General features: G+C 37.8%; 1 protein-coding gene across 5 annotated transcripts in view; it reads left to right on the top strand.

Annotated features, from left to right (window-relative positions):
- LOC124776617 (lysophosphatidylserine lipase ABHD12) overlaps positions 1-9899 on the top strand; it is a 101817-nt gene extending 91918 nt beyond the window's left edge. For all 5 annotated transcript variants that reach the window (XM_047251703.1, XM_047251701.1, XM_047251704.1 and 2 more), the window contains one exon: positions 9210-9899. In XM_047251703.1, coding sequence (XP_047107659.1) covers positions 9210-9240 — 31 coding nt within the window. In that variant the 3' untranslated portion in view covers positions 9241-9899. The remainder of the gene's footprint in view (positions 1-9209) is intronic.
- Positions 9900-15204: the final 5305 nt, after the last annotated feature.

Here is a 15204-nt window from a genome sequence, read left to right as displayed (position 1 = left end):
GAACTTCAATTTCAATCTAGAGCATGAACAAATACCAGTTAAATTGCTCTTGCTCTTCAGTTATAAGTTTTGATGGAAGTTCTGGGCTGAAAAGTATCTTTGATCCAGTTGTGTTGGTGAACTACTTCTGGAAATTAATTTTGAAACTGTTGAGCTCATTTAAATGATCCACAAATGTAGACCATAGTTACTCGCTCAGCTGAAAGTCAGTTTCCTTTAAAACCATGTTAAGAGCAGGAAAAATGTAAAGTGTATCTTTATCATCAGAATTTTTCTTCCAAAATAATAATTTCTGTCTGAAAGGTGTCAGTGTTGTTACGTTCAAGGGATACATCCAGTGAACTGAGTTTTTCAAAGATGTCACAAAGATACCCCAGCTTCAGAACAGTCACTGTGTATGAATTTCGCAGAACTCAAATGTTTCTCTTCAACAAGTCAAGATGAAAGTCCATTCCTGAGTTGCATACATCCTTTTCAAGACATTCTCATTTGAAAGCCAGAGAAAGTTACTGTAATAAGTTGGGAACATATGCTAAGTCCCCATATCAAGGCATTTTTGTTGAAAACATCTCAAATTAAGTGGCCAACCTTTAATGAAGTTACTATTTTGATCACTGATTGAAGAACCTTGTGAAGGACAAGGTGCATGCTTTTTGATACCAGTACTTCTCTGTGAATAAAACAGTGTTTCCATATAGCACAAGAAGTTTCTTTACTAATCAGAGCTTACAATCTGATATAATGACCTCCCATACTATGACCTCCATCAGCACACATACCTACAAAATTTTTCCACTTAATTTTGTTTTCTTCCATGAAATAATATAGTATCTCAAAGAAATTTATTGTTTTGGTTTCAAGAGTTATTTTGTTGCACAAAACAAGATCTTTATTAAATCTGTTGCCATGTATAAACCCCATATAACAAATTAGATGTGCATCTTTGTGATTTTCTGTTGCCTCATCCAATTGAAAAGCAGAGTCACTATTACCTTTGATTTTTTTCCAGTCAACTGGTCATTATTGTCATCAGCCATATAGAGCATTTGAAGACTAATCCCATTGTCCAACAAGGGCACATGTCCCCATTGCTTGACAGCCGACTCACCTGTCATAATAGATACCATGTACAGAGCAGCTGGTAAAATATGGTCTGTCATTGTGGTGTAAGGTTTCTTGGTCTTTGCTACATGGTAGGCAACTTTAAGATGGAAGAAGAGCATTTGAAGGAATTGTAACTCTCTTAGTGGAAAATGTTTTTTTAGTTTTTGGGAAAAATATTCTTTTGTTTTGTTTACCAAACTGTGTGGTTTTACTCCAAATGTTGTTTCACTTTATTAGGAAGCATGCTTTGAGTAAGTAGGACTTTGAAACAAATGACACACTATTGTGATACATTATTTCCAACAGTAGCACTTGTAAAACTGAAATTAAAGTAACTGCTGTCTTGCTTCCTGCATGTTTGACTATTCATGTCTTTATAATTTTATGTTATACTTAAGTATCATGTTTTGTACTAACATTTAAAAATTTGTCCATGCTGACAGAAGACAAATGATCGTTAAAAATGATAAACATTCAACAAAACTAGCCTTAAAATCAATTGTTACGTAATAAAAACAGATGAATCACGTAATATGATTAAACTGCCATCTACCAAACTGCCATAGTAACTACACTGTTTGTCAGCCCACTACATATCATTATTAATTTACACACTGTTCATTCACTCAGAAAGCAAATAATATCAGATTATCATTTTTATGAAACTCCTGCTGTAAGGTCGTGACATCCCTGAGAGCCATGACACACAGTTTGAAAACCTCTGCATTAGAACCTTGAATACAACACTTATTCAAATCATCCCCATAGACTATTGGTTAAATTACTTTACTGGTGTGCTGGCGGTTGTGGTTTTGAATCCTGTCAACTGCGATCTTTTTCTTCCTCCTCCTTTTTTTTATGCCTTTGTTGAAATGGCTGCAATCATCATTTTTATTCAATTAATTATTTCAAACATTTGTTTCCCTAACCCTGTACCATACCATTTTAAACATTTTTTTCTCTTATTTTTTTACTTCAATTTATTCCTTTTTCATTTGGAATCTTTCTCTATATGACTTTAATAATAATAGAGGGAAACATTCCACATAGGAAATATATATCTAAAAACAAAGATGATGTGACTTACCAAATGAAAGTGCTGGCAGGTCGACAGACACACAAACAAACACACAAAATTCAAGCTTTCGCAACAAACTGTTGCCTCATCAGGAAAGAGGGAAGGAGAGGGAAAGACGAAAGGATGTGGGTTTTAAGGGAGAGGGTAAGGAGTCATTCCAATCCCGGGAGCAGAAAGACTTACCTTAGGGGGAAAAAAGGACGGGTATACACTCGCGCACACACACACACACACACACACACACACACACACACGTATCCATCCACACATATATGTAAGGTAAGTCTTTCCGCTCCCGGGATTGGAATGACTCCTTACCCTCTCCCTTAAAACCCACATCCTTTCGTCTTTCCCTCTCCTTCCCTCTTTCCTGATGAGGCAACAGTTTGTTGCGAAAGCTTGAATTTTGTGTGTTTGTTTGTGTGTCTGTCGACCTGCCAGCACTTTCATTTGGTAAGTCACATCATCTTTGATTTTAATAATATTTATTTATGTATAATAATATATAAAAGATTGATAATACCAACCTGTTGGTTAAAAGACAAGAGATGAAATGATCTATGTATTGCTTGGGCCATGCTGACATTTTTTCCTTCATTACAAGATGGACATTGTTTGGGTGCTAATTTTCATTTAGAGACTTAAAACATAGTTTTCTCACACCATGGACAAAATAATGCAGAGGAAATTTAAATAATGAAAGGTTTTATAAATCAAGTGAAAATTGGTAATAGAAGAGTCTTGGATAACAGAAACAGAAATAACTACTGCAATAACATGGACAAAAACAAAATGTATGAAATCAATACCTGAAAATAATTAAAAACTAAAAAAATGAAATGGGCGAAAAATTAAAGTAAATTACAGAATTAATATGATGATTAAGACTAGGAACACGAGGAAACACATGACCATAAAAAAGATACAGTTTAGTGGGTCACATGGTGGCATCCACAAGAGTACAATGAAACTAGTTTACATGTCTCGAATACATTTAATAACTGATGGCCTGGAGGCCCGTGCAATGTCTTGTAAAGACGCTATCCATGTCAGATGTTGCTGATGTAGTGCTGTGCATGATGGTGGTCGGAGTCTGGGCTGTCCCTGGCAACTGCCAAGGGTAAATGTGGGTGTGCTGTTCGAATGGTGGACAGGACCAATGATAGGAGGGCAGGACCCACTTGGACGTCAGAGTGCCCACCAAGGGGCACCAGCACTGGCAGCAATTATGGTGAACTGGAGGGCAGAGGCTCTGGTGATGGAGAGCTATCTTCCATCCCAACTGACTGTGGCACCTACTCAGCACAATGAGAGACACTAGCACTGGCCACAGGAAGCAAATCTGCCATTGGTGCTGATTAAGTCCAAACCACTTGGGTAGTCGGCCATGACATGGCCTGCTCGACCCCTAGAGTGGCCAGTGCCGACAAAGAGCGAGATGTCAGGCCCACGGCCACAGGAAGGGGTCGTCTACCCATCCTGGGAAGTGACTGGTTCTGGTGGTATGCAGCGAGTTGATCTTCTGTGTGGACCATGAAGGCATGGTAACTGCACTGTCTGTGGACAACTGCCAGAATCCATTGAGGACACCATCCAAACATCCTGGGCCAGACAGGTGTACAGGGCGTGAACATTGATAAAACCAGAGCAGCTGGAGACACCTGCCCAGCAGCAAGATGTTGAGCAGTGTCCACGCCTGATGGCCGTGCAGGAGCTCAGTGGGACTCTTGGCCCCAGTTAAGAGTTGTTCTGTAAGTGCTTCAAAGAAATGTGAGAGCCTCCTCAGCCATGAAATCTTCTACATACGTGCACATTTGTGTCTTAATTGTTCGAAGAAGTTGTTCTGCCTTGCTGTTTGACTGGATAGAAGGGAAACGCTGTGACATGGCAAATTCCATTGTGTGTAGAGAAGTTCTGGAGAGACTGTGCCATGTACTGAGGACCATTGTCCAAAACCAGGATGCTGGGCAAGCCTTTTATGGAGAATATCTTCGACAGGGTCCTAACAGTCACACCTGCTGTCATAGATGGACATGACTGAAATAAGAAAAACAGAAAAAAGCATCAATTTCAAATAACCAGGAAGTATCAAGGAAAAAGAAAAAAGGGACCAGTGAATGCAGCGTGGACTCTTTGCGAGAAACAGTGGGCGACGTTGCCTGCTGACACAAATGCTTATTGCAAGCCATGGCAATGTGTTCCACCTCAAGATCGATGCCTGGCCAAAAATCTTGGCGGTGCACCAACAGTTTTGTGTGTGAGAGCCCCCAGAGTTCCTAAGATTATAAGCAGAGTACCTCATGCCACAGAGCCACTGGAACCATAACACAGGTAGTAAACTCTTTCATTGACAAGAGAGCAGTGCTATCCAAAATGAGAGGTAACGGCACAATGCATAAAAATTGTAGAGGGGGTTTGATGCTCAGTGTGCTGGGCCATCAGGCCACCTGTGTTGTATCATATGTACAAGCTGCCAGAGCACCGAATCTGCCACCACAGCGGAGACAATATGGGAACTGGTGATGGGGAAGCCGTCCACCATGTGCTCACCTCTGTATCCAGTTGAAAACAAAGCAGTTCCTCCTGGTTGAACAAGAGGTTATGGCCAATGGGGAGCTGTGATAAGAGCATCTGCATGTGCCTGTTGAAACATAGGACGAAAATGTTTCTCGTAATTGTATCGGACAAGAACATAGCCCAACGCTGAATAAAATGAGTGACTTTGTCCGATAAGGATGCTGAAGGGCTAAACAGGGAAACCCAGGGCTTATGGTCGGTAATTAAATAAAATTTTGCACCATACAGGGCCACATGAAAATTTTTAAGGCATAGACAACAGCTTCTTTTTCCATCTGAGAATACAGTTGCTGAGCCAAGAGAATTGTTTCTGATACAAAGACAGTAGGCTGTTCTCTGACATCTGAATGGTAGTGGACCAGAACTTCTCCCACCTTGTACTTGGGCATGTCCGTAGCCAGGACCAGGTGCTTGCCAGATTGAAATGTTTGCAAGATGCTGCACAGAGCAAAGACTATCCTTAAAGCTGCACAAAAGCATGCTCAGAGGCTGCAGGCCGAAAACAGGAGCACTTTTCTGAAGCTACAGATACAAGTAGTAGATAGTAGTAGCCATCCTGGGAATGAGCTTGTGATAATGCTCCTCTTTGTAAAGGAATGCCCGAAGTTCTTGTGGATTAGATGGAGAGGGAAATGCTGTAATGTCAGTGACAGGTTTTTCCATGGGGTCTACTCCATGCTAGGAATTTTCATGACCCAAATAAACAAAGGAAGTCTAGAAATTACATTTGAGACCTACGGAGTATAGAACAGTAAACAAAGAATGGACGTTACATAGGTGATCCTCCATGGTAGCACCTGTCATAACGATGTTCTTAAGATAGATAGTGCACTGAGGCACAACTGTCAGACCGGTTAAGCAGAAAGTTGAAATATGGCAGGTGCATTAGTAACCCTAAACATTAGTCATTGATACCAATAGAGGCCAAACAGTGTGTTACCCACAAGGCAACTCTTTCAAAGCCTCATCCAGAGTAACCTTAAGGTAGGCTTTGACCAAGTCAGTTTTCGAAAAGAGTTAATCCCCAATCAACTCCAATGCCTATAACTGTTTTAACTCCTCATTACTTTACCAGTGAGTTATTTAACATTAAGCATGTAAATGAGAAAAAGTTTAGAAAAACTTAGAAATTTTGTTTAAAGTTTGTTGGATGTCACTAAGTGCTCTCATGATCAAATACTGGATGAGTGTGGTCCGGGTAATTTGTGCCCTGTTTTAAGCAAAAGCTCGTTTTTCACACATAAAAATGTTTATTATGTTATATCTTCTGAACTGTGTGTCCTGTAGTTATATAATTTTGGAGGAAGAGTCAGTGGTATATGTGGATGATGTCTGCAAAAATGTTTTGTGAATAGAATTAGTAGTAAAGAAGTAATTCGAAATGTCATGCTTGATGCGGGCAGTTTTACTGCATGACTAGCAAAAATGTAGTAAACCATAAACTTCATTTTGTCAGGGGGAGGAGGGAGATTGAGTGTTCACAAGAAACATCCTGATTGAGGTATGAAATTGTGCATAAAGTTTGTTGCAGGCCACTATGTGCTCAAATTTGCAAATACTGGATGATTATAGTCTAGGTATTTGTGCGTGATGAGTTGTGCTTTGTCAAAACATACACACAAATTCTAACTGCAATGCTTGACTTATTTTGTTAAATATTTAACATAAATTAAAACTCTTCATGTGTGACAGAATTTTAAATTTTTAAACCCAGTCAATAATTATGCAAAATACAGAAAATCAAATTTTTGTTGCCCCTGTAAGCTGTTAGTTAAGCAACCTTCAACTTGGTTTATGAAGGACGGCCAGGATAGCTGTTCAGTAATACAGAGTGTATTTTAGTGTCTTTCAAAGCCCAGTTACTATTTTGTTTGAGGTGTTGCTTACACTCAAACCTCCAGATGTGAGACTCTCAGATCGGTACCAAACATTTTATCTCGATAGAGAATGTACTAAACCACCGATTTAGTTCGTGCTGTGTGCTGTCATCCAGTAGAACATGCATAAATGGTAATTAAAAGTGTCACCAGAACTATGGAGCACAGGAAAAGTGTATATGTGAGTGTTTGTATTGTAGATCTCGTGTGAGTGAGAAGGTAGTGTGTTCAAAACCCGCTGACGACAGTTGTTTAAACTGTTTACGCATGAAACTATTATATTGCATGGGAGAACATTTTCCTGACATATGAAAGGACTTTTCAGAGTTTGTAACAATGTTGTTTTGGCAGTCTGCTTTCGCTTCATTAGTTGAACATTATTATTGATCTTATCATTTTGTTTATGGTTAATTATTAATATTACTATTGCTTCTGCACGTGTGGCGCAATTGTTTCTTTACTTTTGTGTTATGATTGTATATTCTGTGAAACTACAAATGTACTCAATAGGTTTACTATTTTCAAAGAAACAAAGCAAAAGCAGATTGCCACGGCAATATTGCTGTAATCTCCAAACAGCCCTTTTACGCATCGTTAACACATTGTCCCATGTAACAATTTCACAAACAATACACTAAAAAAAAAAATTGGTGTCGTCGGAGTTCGAATGCGGGACTCTTGGTATGAGGGTCTAACGCTTTACCAACTTCCCCACAGAAGCAGCAGTTGTTAGTTACCCACAGTAATGCTTTAGATATGCTCCATAGTTCTGGTATTACTTTTAATTAAAATTTACACCCTTTGCCCTTCCTGCTGGATGACTGAATGTAGGACTAAGTGAATAGGAGTTTGGTTGATACTCTACTGGCATACGATTGGTACCTATTTGAGTGTCTGACATCTGTAGGTTTGGCTGTTAGTACATTATTTAGTTTTCCATGATTTTTCTTTTTCATTTCTTTCTTGGGGTCTTGGTTTAAAAGTTAGGGTTATATGGAGTTGACATAGAATTATTGTAAAAATTAGATTTGTAATTAGCACCAACAGCCAAGAAGCTAACACAATGGTCCTACTGATGTGAGCAGAAAACAGAACTAAATTATTTACATGGTTTGTGATTATTTCATGTTATTAATGTCTTCTAAAGGTTTACTAATACTATTACATCTTATCAGAATATTCTCTTGTGACAGGAGGTAAATATTCCTTATTGTATATTTACTATCACAGCACTGTGCAATTCACACAGGACAAAGACTTTTTTTCCATTGTGTGCTCAGTTGGCAGTGTACAGTTTGCTATTAGTGATAAAGTGACAATTTTCTACTTCTTTCTAGACTGGATTATCATTGCCATAAAAAAAGTAATTGTGTGACAAACTATGATAATCCAGTGATTAGAGAATGCCGAACCAGTTCGTTTGCCATCAACAGCTTCTTTTATGGTGTCACATTATTGTCAGTTCTCCTTTTCCTGGAAGATAGCCCCCCCCCCCCCTCCCCCATATGTGCATACAACTTTTGAAACAACATTTCCCACACAGTCCCATAGATAAATATGAGACCTATCAAATCGATGAGTATAAAGCATACCGTAAGGGAGTGCATGCAGGTGTAATAGGTTTTGATTCCCAGGACATAGGGGATACATTATTGCAGTTGGAGTCTGGAAGTGGTCTGAAAGACTTACAATCCAAGGCAGGAAGAATATGTAACATTCCTATGTGATTACTAAAATATCTGGGAGAAGTAGCAACCAAACAGTTATTTAGTTTATTGTGTAGAATCTATGACACTGGTGACATATCACGAGTTATTCAGAAGAATTTCATATGCACCATCTTAAACAAAGTAAGTATTGTATGAAAGTGAATTGTGGACAGTGGGAAAATTGGAAAAGAAGCGAATCAAAGTGTTTGAGATGAGTTAAAGCAGGATGTTGAAAATTGTGTGGCATGGTAAGAAAGTGAGATAAGAAATAAGGAGGTTCTATACAGAATCAGTGAGGAGGGAATGTGTGGAATGTTTAATTAGAAGAAGGGACAGAATAATAGTACAGATTTTGAAACATCAGAGAAAAACTTTTGTAGTACCACAGAGCAAAAGGTGTATGAGAAGACAAATAATTGAAGATATTTGGTGCAAGTGCTATTGTGAGATCAAGAGACTGTCAGAGAGGACATCATGATGAGCCGCATCAAACTAGACCGAAGACACACCCTACATCCAGGGAGCAGGAGTGGGGAGGAGGAGTAGATGACTAAAGATTGACATTGTATAATGTAGGGTTCCTCTTGTTTAGTCTTCATTTAAAAGGATTTAATGTAACTTCTTCTTTATTACCTTACTGCTCATAGCCCAGTAGTTTTTGTGAGCTGTTTTCCAATCTACCTATTCTTCCTCTGTTCTGTCATTTCTTAATGGGGGTATTAAGTTTCGTTATTAATAAGAGTGCATTTTTGTCCCCTAGTGTTCATCAAATCCCAGTTTATCTACAAATACATTATGTGTTCTTTGATTATTATGTCTTTTATTTTGTTTATATTGTGCTTATTAATAATATTTTGTTTTCAGAAAATTTCTTGGCAGTATCTTGAAAAGTTAAAGTAATCTTTCAAACACAGAGGTGCCTTGTAAGTACTGCATTCTTGTATTCTCCGGAGTTTACATGTGAGGGGCAGTATTTTAGTGTCATTTGTTGTTACTACCTACCTTTTTGTGCTGTCAGTTTTTTTGTAAATAAAATCAACAAGTTTCTATAAAATTCTTTCACTTGAGTATATTTTATCAGAACTTTACAAAAGGTTGAGATATTTTAAATTCAGTGGTTAGTAGTGGAAGTTATTAACTACTACTAATATTTCAGGCCTATTAATTGAACAAGTATAAAGTTATCAGAAACATTGAAGAATGTAGTCTGTGTAAGGCTCTGCTTACATGATCTATTTAGTTTGTGGTAAGAGTATTAATGCTCTTGTAAGACTGTATTACGGAGAGAAAATGAAATAGATGTTGCTCATTTGCTGATTTTGGACCAGTGGTTAGTTGCGATAATTAACTACCATTTAAACATTGGTGTGTGTGTCAAATGAATGTGGTGTTAAATTATGTGGGTGATTATTCAAATATTTATCTAGTGATTAGATAATTTATTGGCCTTAGTTGTAAAGGAGGACAGCTTAAAACATTTATGTATATCTGCCAAGTAATTGAGTAGGTATCATGATGAAAGTATGCAGACTGTGGTGAATGGTAAAATGTCAACCCAAAGCATTATGTGTTTTGTATAATTAATGAAACTATTTTTTGAAAGGAACAAATGGCCTATTATAGGCGTAGCGGACCAAGCTCACTGTAAGCATGTGTTAGGAATAATAAATTTACTGAAGTATGGCCATATTTTGTACCCAGTGGATGAAGTATTGCACAAGTACTATTTGGTTAATGTAGTAGTTTGTGTGCTTATTTTTCTGCACGTTACATCGCCAGATTCCAACATACGTGTTGTGTGCTTTGATGGATTCTGTGCAGTTTGTAACAGAACCATGTATTGATTTTTCGTGTCTTCATTTGACTGTGAAGTTTCGTGACATAAAGTTTTGAAGAATTTAACTTCCAGTTTTATGTCTGGATATAAATGTGAACAAATCATTATTGTGTAAATTAAATGACATCTGTTAAAAGTTTGGTTGTCTGACAGAATGTGTTGCATATGCAGTTTAGTTGGCTGTTTGCGGCAATTACAGACAAAAAAGTTCATTTAATCTGTGAGAATTTCGCATTATATGCACATTGCTCTGGCAGCTCTTGCTTATTTACTTTTAGTGTTCATAGATATTAATTTTTCTAATGTGATTTTGTTCTTGCCATTGCATTACAGAATTCCGTGGTAGATGTGCATAAAAAAGTGGTTCTACATGTTTCTTTCTGGTACATTTGTAAACATTCCATTTTAGTATCATTGCCCACACTGCATAGTACACTATGCCTGCTCAAAGTCTTTAGTGTATTTATTGCTATTCATTGCGTTTGCACTGTTTTGCCATTACTTGTTTAGAGAAATTCTGTGTCATTTGTACATGAGGTGGGGATTCATATCTGCTGATTAATTGTGAAAGTTCTCATTTTTAAGGTTGAGAAACCTGTTGGGGTCTCTTTATTTTGGAGTGTTTCTTTGACCTTCAAAATTTTTATTGAAGCATTATTATTGTTATTAGTCAACTACTTAAATGTATGTACTTTTGCTGTATGGTATTTAATTTTCTTGATGTACAGATATTTTGTTGAATGATGTATGTCGTCTTTTGTTATTGCTGTCATAGCAGTTGAAGAAGTAGTATAGAAGAATTTCTGCCAATGTTGCAACATTTTTCAACTTTACGCTTAGCTAAGAGAGAGGTATATATGTAGATATTGTTTTTGCATTTCTGTGATATGAGAAATAAATACAAAACAGTGGAGGAATATACCTGTACCTTTTGTTTTCATTGCCCCCTTCTCTGCAGTTGAGTGGTCGTTGACCACAGTCTTCATAATTGGTAAGTATAAATTGTTACCAAAATTGATTTTAAAAGGACAGTTACCATAAAGTCGTGTATTTTAACACAATAATTTCTTCGTTGAAAGACAAGATTAATTTTTTTGGGAAGAGATGAGTATTGGAATAAAAGTTACTGTGTGTGTGTGTGTGTGTGTGTGTGTGTGTGTGTGTGTGACTGTGACATCCTCTCATTGATGAGGTCATAGGAGACAGCTTGCTAGGGAAGGGAATGAGCACTGTTACTTTCAAAGGAATCACTTGGGTTCTTCTTGTAGTAATTTATGGAATTTACGGGAACCCAATACAGGATTGCCAGATGGAGATTTTTACTCCACATTTCTTTCGTTTGAATCCAGTGCATTAGCCACTGCATCACCATTCATGGTTGAGTCTTTGGAAGATCATCTCTAAATTCAGGAATTGCAGGAAGTTAATGTGTGTAGTTTGAAATATTTAGGAACTGTAGATATGGATATTTACAGATATCAGTTCCATAAGTGATCTGCTGGATTAACATCAAGTAAACCTAGCAGCAAAACCGTTATTGAGATAATATAGGTTTGTTTTTCAGTTGGAATATCTTTTTATTTTACTGTTTGAAGAGATGCAAATGGCCCCCAGCAGTCTTGTAAGGTGACCACATACTACATCTACATCTACATGATTACTCTGAAATTCACATTTAAGTGCTTTGCAGAGGGTTCATCGAACCACAATCATACTATCTCCCTACCATTCCACTCCCGAACAGCACACGGGAAAAACAAACACCTAAACCTTTCTGTTCGGGCTCTGATTTCTCTTATTTTATTTTGATGATCATTCCTACCTATGTAGGTTGGGCTCAACAAAATATTTTCGCATTCGGAAGAGAAAGTTGGTGACTGAAATTTCGTAAATAGATCTCACCGCGATGAAAAACGTCTTTGCCTTAATGACTTCCATCCCAACTCGCGTATCATATCTGCCACACTCTCTCCCCTATTACGTGATAATATAAAACGAGCTGCCCTTTTTTGCACCCTTTCGATGTCCTCCGTCAATCCCACCTGGTAAGGATCCCACACCGCGCAGCAATATTCTAACAGAGGACGAACGAGTGTAGTGTAAGCTGTCTCTTTAATGGACTTGTTGCATCTTCTAAGTGTCCTGCCAATGAAACGCAACCTTTGGGTCGCCTTCCACACAATATTATCTATGTGGTCTTTCCAACTGAAGTTGTTCGTAATTTTAACACCCAGGTACTTAGTTGAGTGGACAGCCTTGAGAATTGTACTATTTATCGAGTAATCGAATTCCAGCGGATTTCTTTTGGATGTGGATCACCTCACACTTTTCGTTATTTAACGTCAACTGCCACCTGCCACACCATACAGCAATCTTTTCTAAATCGCTTTGCAACTGATACTGGTCTTCAGATGACCTCACTAGACGGTAAATTACAGCATCATCTGCGAACAACCTAAGAGAACTGCTCAGATTGTCACCAAGGTCATTTATATAGATCAGGAACAGCAGAGATCCCAGGACGCTTCCCTGGGGAACACCTGATATCACTTCAGTTTTACTCAATGATTTGCCGTCTATTACTACGAACCACGACCTTCCTGCCAGGAAATCACGAATCCAGTTGCACAACTGAGACGATACCCCATAGGCCCGTAGCTTGATTAAAAGTCGCTTGTGAGGAACGGTGTCAAAAACTTTCCGGAAATCTAGAAATATGGAATCAAGCTGCGTTGCACAAGAACTATTGATATATGTTGATTCCAGTGGAGTTTGTTAATGGCGTTAGAAATCATGAGCCCATAAAATGTGTTGTTAACAAGATTGATTCATTTCCTCACATACTTGCACTGTACGTAAATCTGACAGACTGTGCATGAATTTTTAGGTTGGGCCATTACTGAGCACATTTGTTACTGGTCTTTATTTCACAGTGGATATTACAGAGCTTAGAGCAGTCTTTCTAAAGTTGAGTTTTCACAGCTTCAGGGATAGTAGCCCATATATTTGACACCAATTGTATATGTTTTGCAGATGCATCTTTATTCTATTCAGAGCTTATTTCCAATCTCGCGAATCTTTATTTTAAACCAACATTCAGGTTCTAGAGTCAAAACATCAGCTAGATGTTTTTGTATCATGGGCACTGGCTGTAGCTTTAAAATGCTATTGGAATTGATAACCCCATTGTAATATTAGCCTGTTTTCAAGTATGGTTGGTTCTCCGTGAAAATAAGGATAAGTCCCATACTATTTCTAACCCAGCATTGGTTGGATACTGGGCACCAGGAAGGAAAGAAGCAAGAATACTTTTAATTTTCAAATTTTATAGTTCTTTAAAAATAATTTTCATGTTTTTGGTGATATCGTGTTTACAGAAATGCATGCTGTATAGTTGGGATGGTGAACAAATAATTGGACACTAACCTACTCAGTAGAAAATGAATTGGTGCAGCTGTTAAACATTGAGCATATTGTCAAGATGGCTGTGGTTCAAAGAATTTTTTTAAATGATTTTTAACAATGACGGAAATTCCTGGATGGAGCAATATGTGAAATAAGGCAACCACTCACATATATAGAAGATTGAAGAATGGAGCACAGAAACAGATAACTGAAAACAACGTTTACACAAGCTTCCAAGCACTAGCTCTTTTTCTTGCTGAAGTACACACAGACACACTCAGCCGCAAACTTCCATAGCAACTGCAAGACTTTTTTTTACTGTGGCCATGAGAGGGTGCTTTTTGATGTCTGCCTGTGTTTGTGTGTTTGTATGTGTGTGTGTGTGTGTGTGTGTGTGTGTGTGTGTGTGTACTCAAAAACTAGTGTAAATGCCATTTGCTCTTATGTGTTTGTGCTCCATGCATTGATCCACTAAAGGTGAGTAGCTGTCCTTCCATTATTTTACATTTTTTATATGATTTATGACACATAACAGAATTATTTCTCACATAAGTGTAAAAGTTATTTTGTTCCCCCCTCATTCATTAAAAAATAAGTACTAACAACACCAGCATCCATGTGACATTAACATGTTGAGTGTCATACACATTATGATGGACATTTCAGTGCCAGGCCAATTCAGGATAACAAAACCTTATTTTATTCCATCCTTATGCAATACGGGAAAGAAAATGATCATGTACACAATTTACAAATTATTGAGTAGGTGGTTAGCATAGTGGTCATAGGTACGTAGAAATTTGTGAATAACAAGGTGGGCAGAACCATTTGTTGCAGCTTCTGCAGAGTGTGACTGTCTCCTTCACTCATTAGTGAAGTAGTTTTAGGTATTTCCTGAAATTTTAGTAATCTTCATTGGCTGCTAGTGCCTTGGAAACATCGTTCTTTAGCTGACACTTCAAAAAAAAGTTTTCTGTAATGTGTACCAAGAAGTTTTTTTATTCACATTTTGTTTCCACTTAATTTCTTATGCACTGTTGAATCATCTACCTCTCGGATGAGGAATTAGATGATGATTTTGTGATAGTATTGAACTTTTTTTTGTGTAATGGCAAGAAGAAACTAGCCATTTGGTCTGGGGTGTCTACTCTTTGCTTATGGGTTGTGTAAAACAACTACTACTACTATAGTTTTTAGTTTTCATTTCCAGATCAGTCCTTACCTGATGGAACCATATGTAACATATGTGTTGTTGACAGAAAAAACAGTTCCCTTCTGTCCTTCCATTGTCTGTCATTTTCCATTGCCAGTGCCACCAGACGATTCTTCACCCACCTACTTCACTTTCTTTATGCTGTATATAATTGTGGGAAGATGCCTTCTTTTCTCTTTCAGTGTTCACACCATATGTCTTCGTTTCAAGAAGCAGTTTTGTGAGAGGAGCTATTGTATAATAGTTATGACACAATGCCTTTGCCAAATTCATAATTCATTCTTTCTGCTAAGTTTTCGGATGGAACATTTGTGCGGCATGTATAGGTCACTGTGCATAAAATATATGCAGTGCTATTATGGCTTGCCAGCTGGTCACTGTCTGGTATGGTCTGCAGTTTGCCT

This window comes from Schistocerca piceifrons, chromosome 2 (assembly GCF_021461385.2).
Source record: "Schistocerca piceifrons isolate TAMUIC-IGC-003096 chromosome 2, iqSchPice1.1, whole genome shotgun sequence".
Taxonomy (NCBI): domain Eukaryota; kingdom Metazoa; phylum Arthropoda; class Insecta; order Orthoptera; family Acrididae; genus Schistocerca; species Schistocerca piceifrons.
This window is presented reverse-complemented; position numbering and strand designations above follow the sequence as displayed.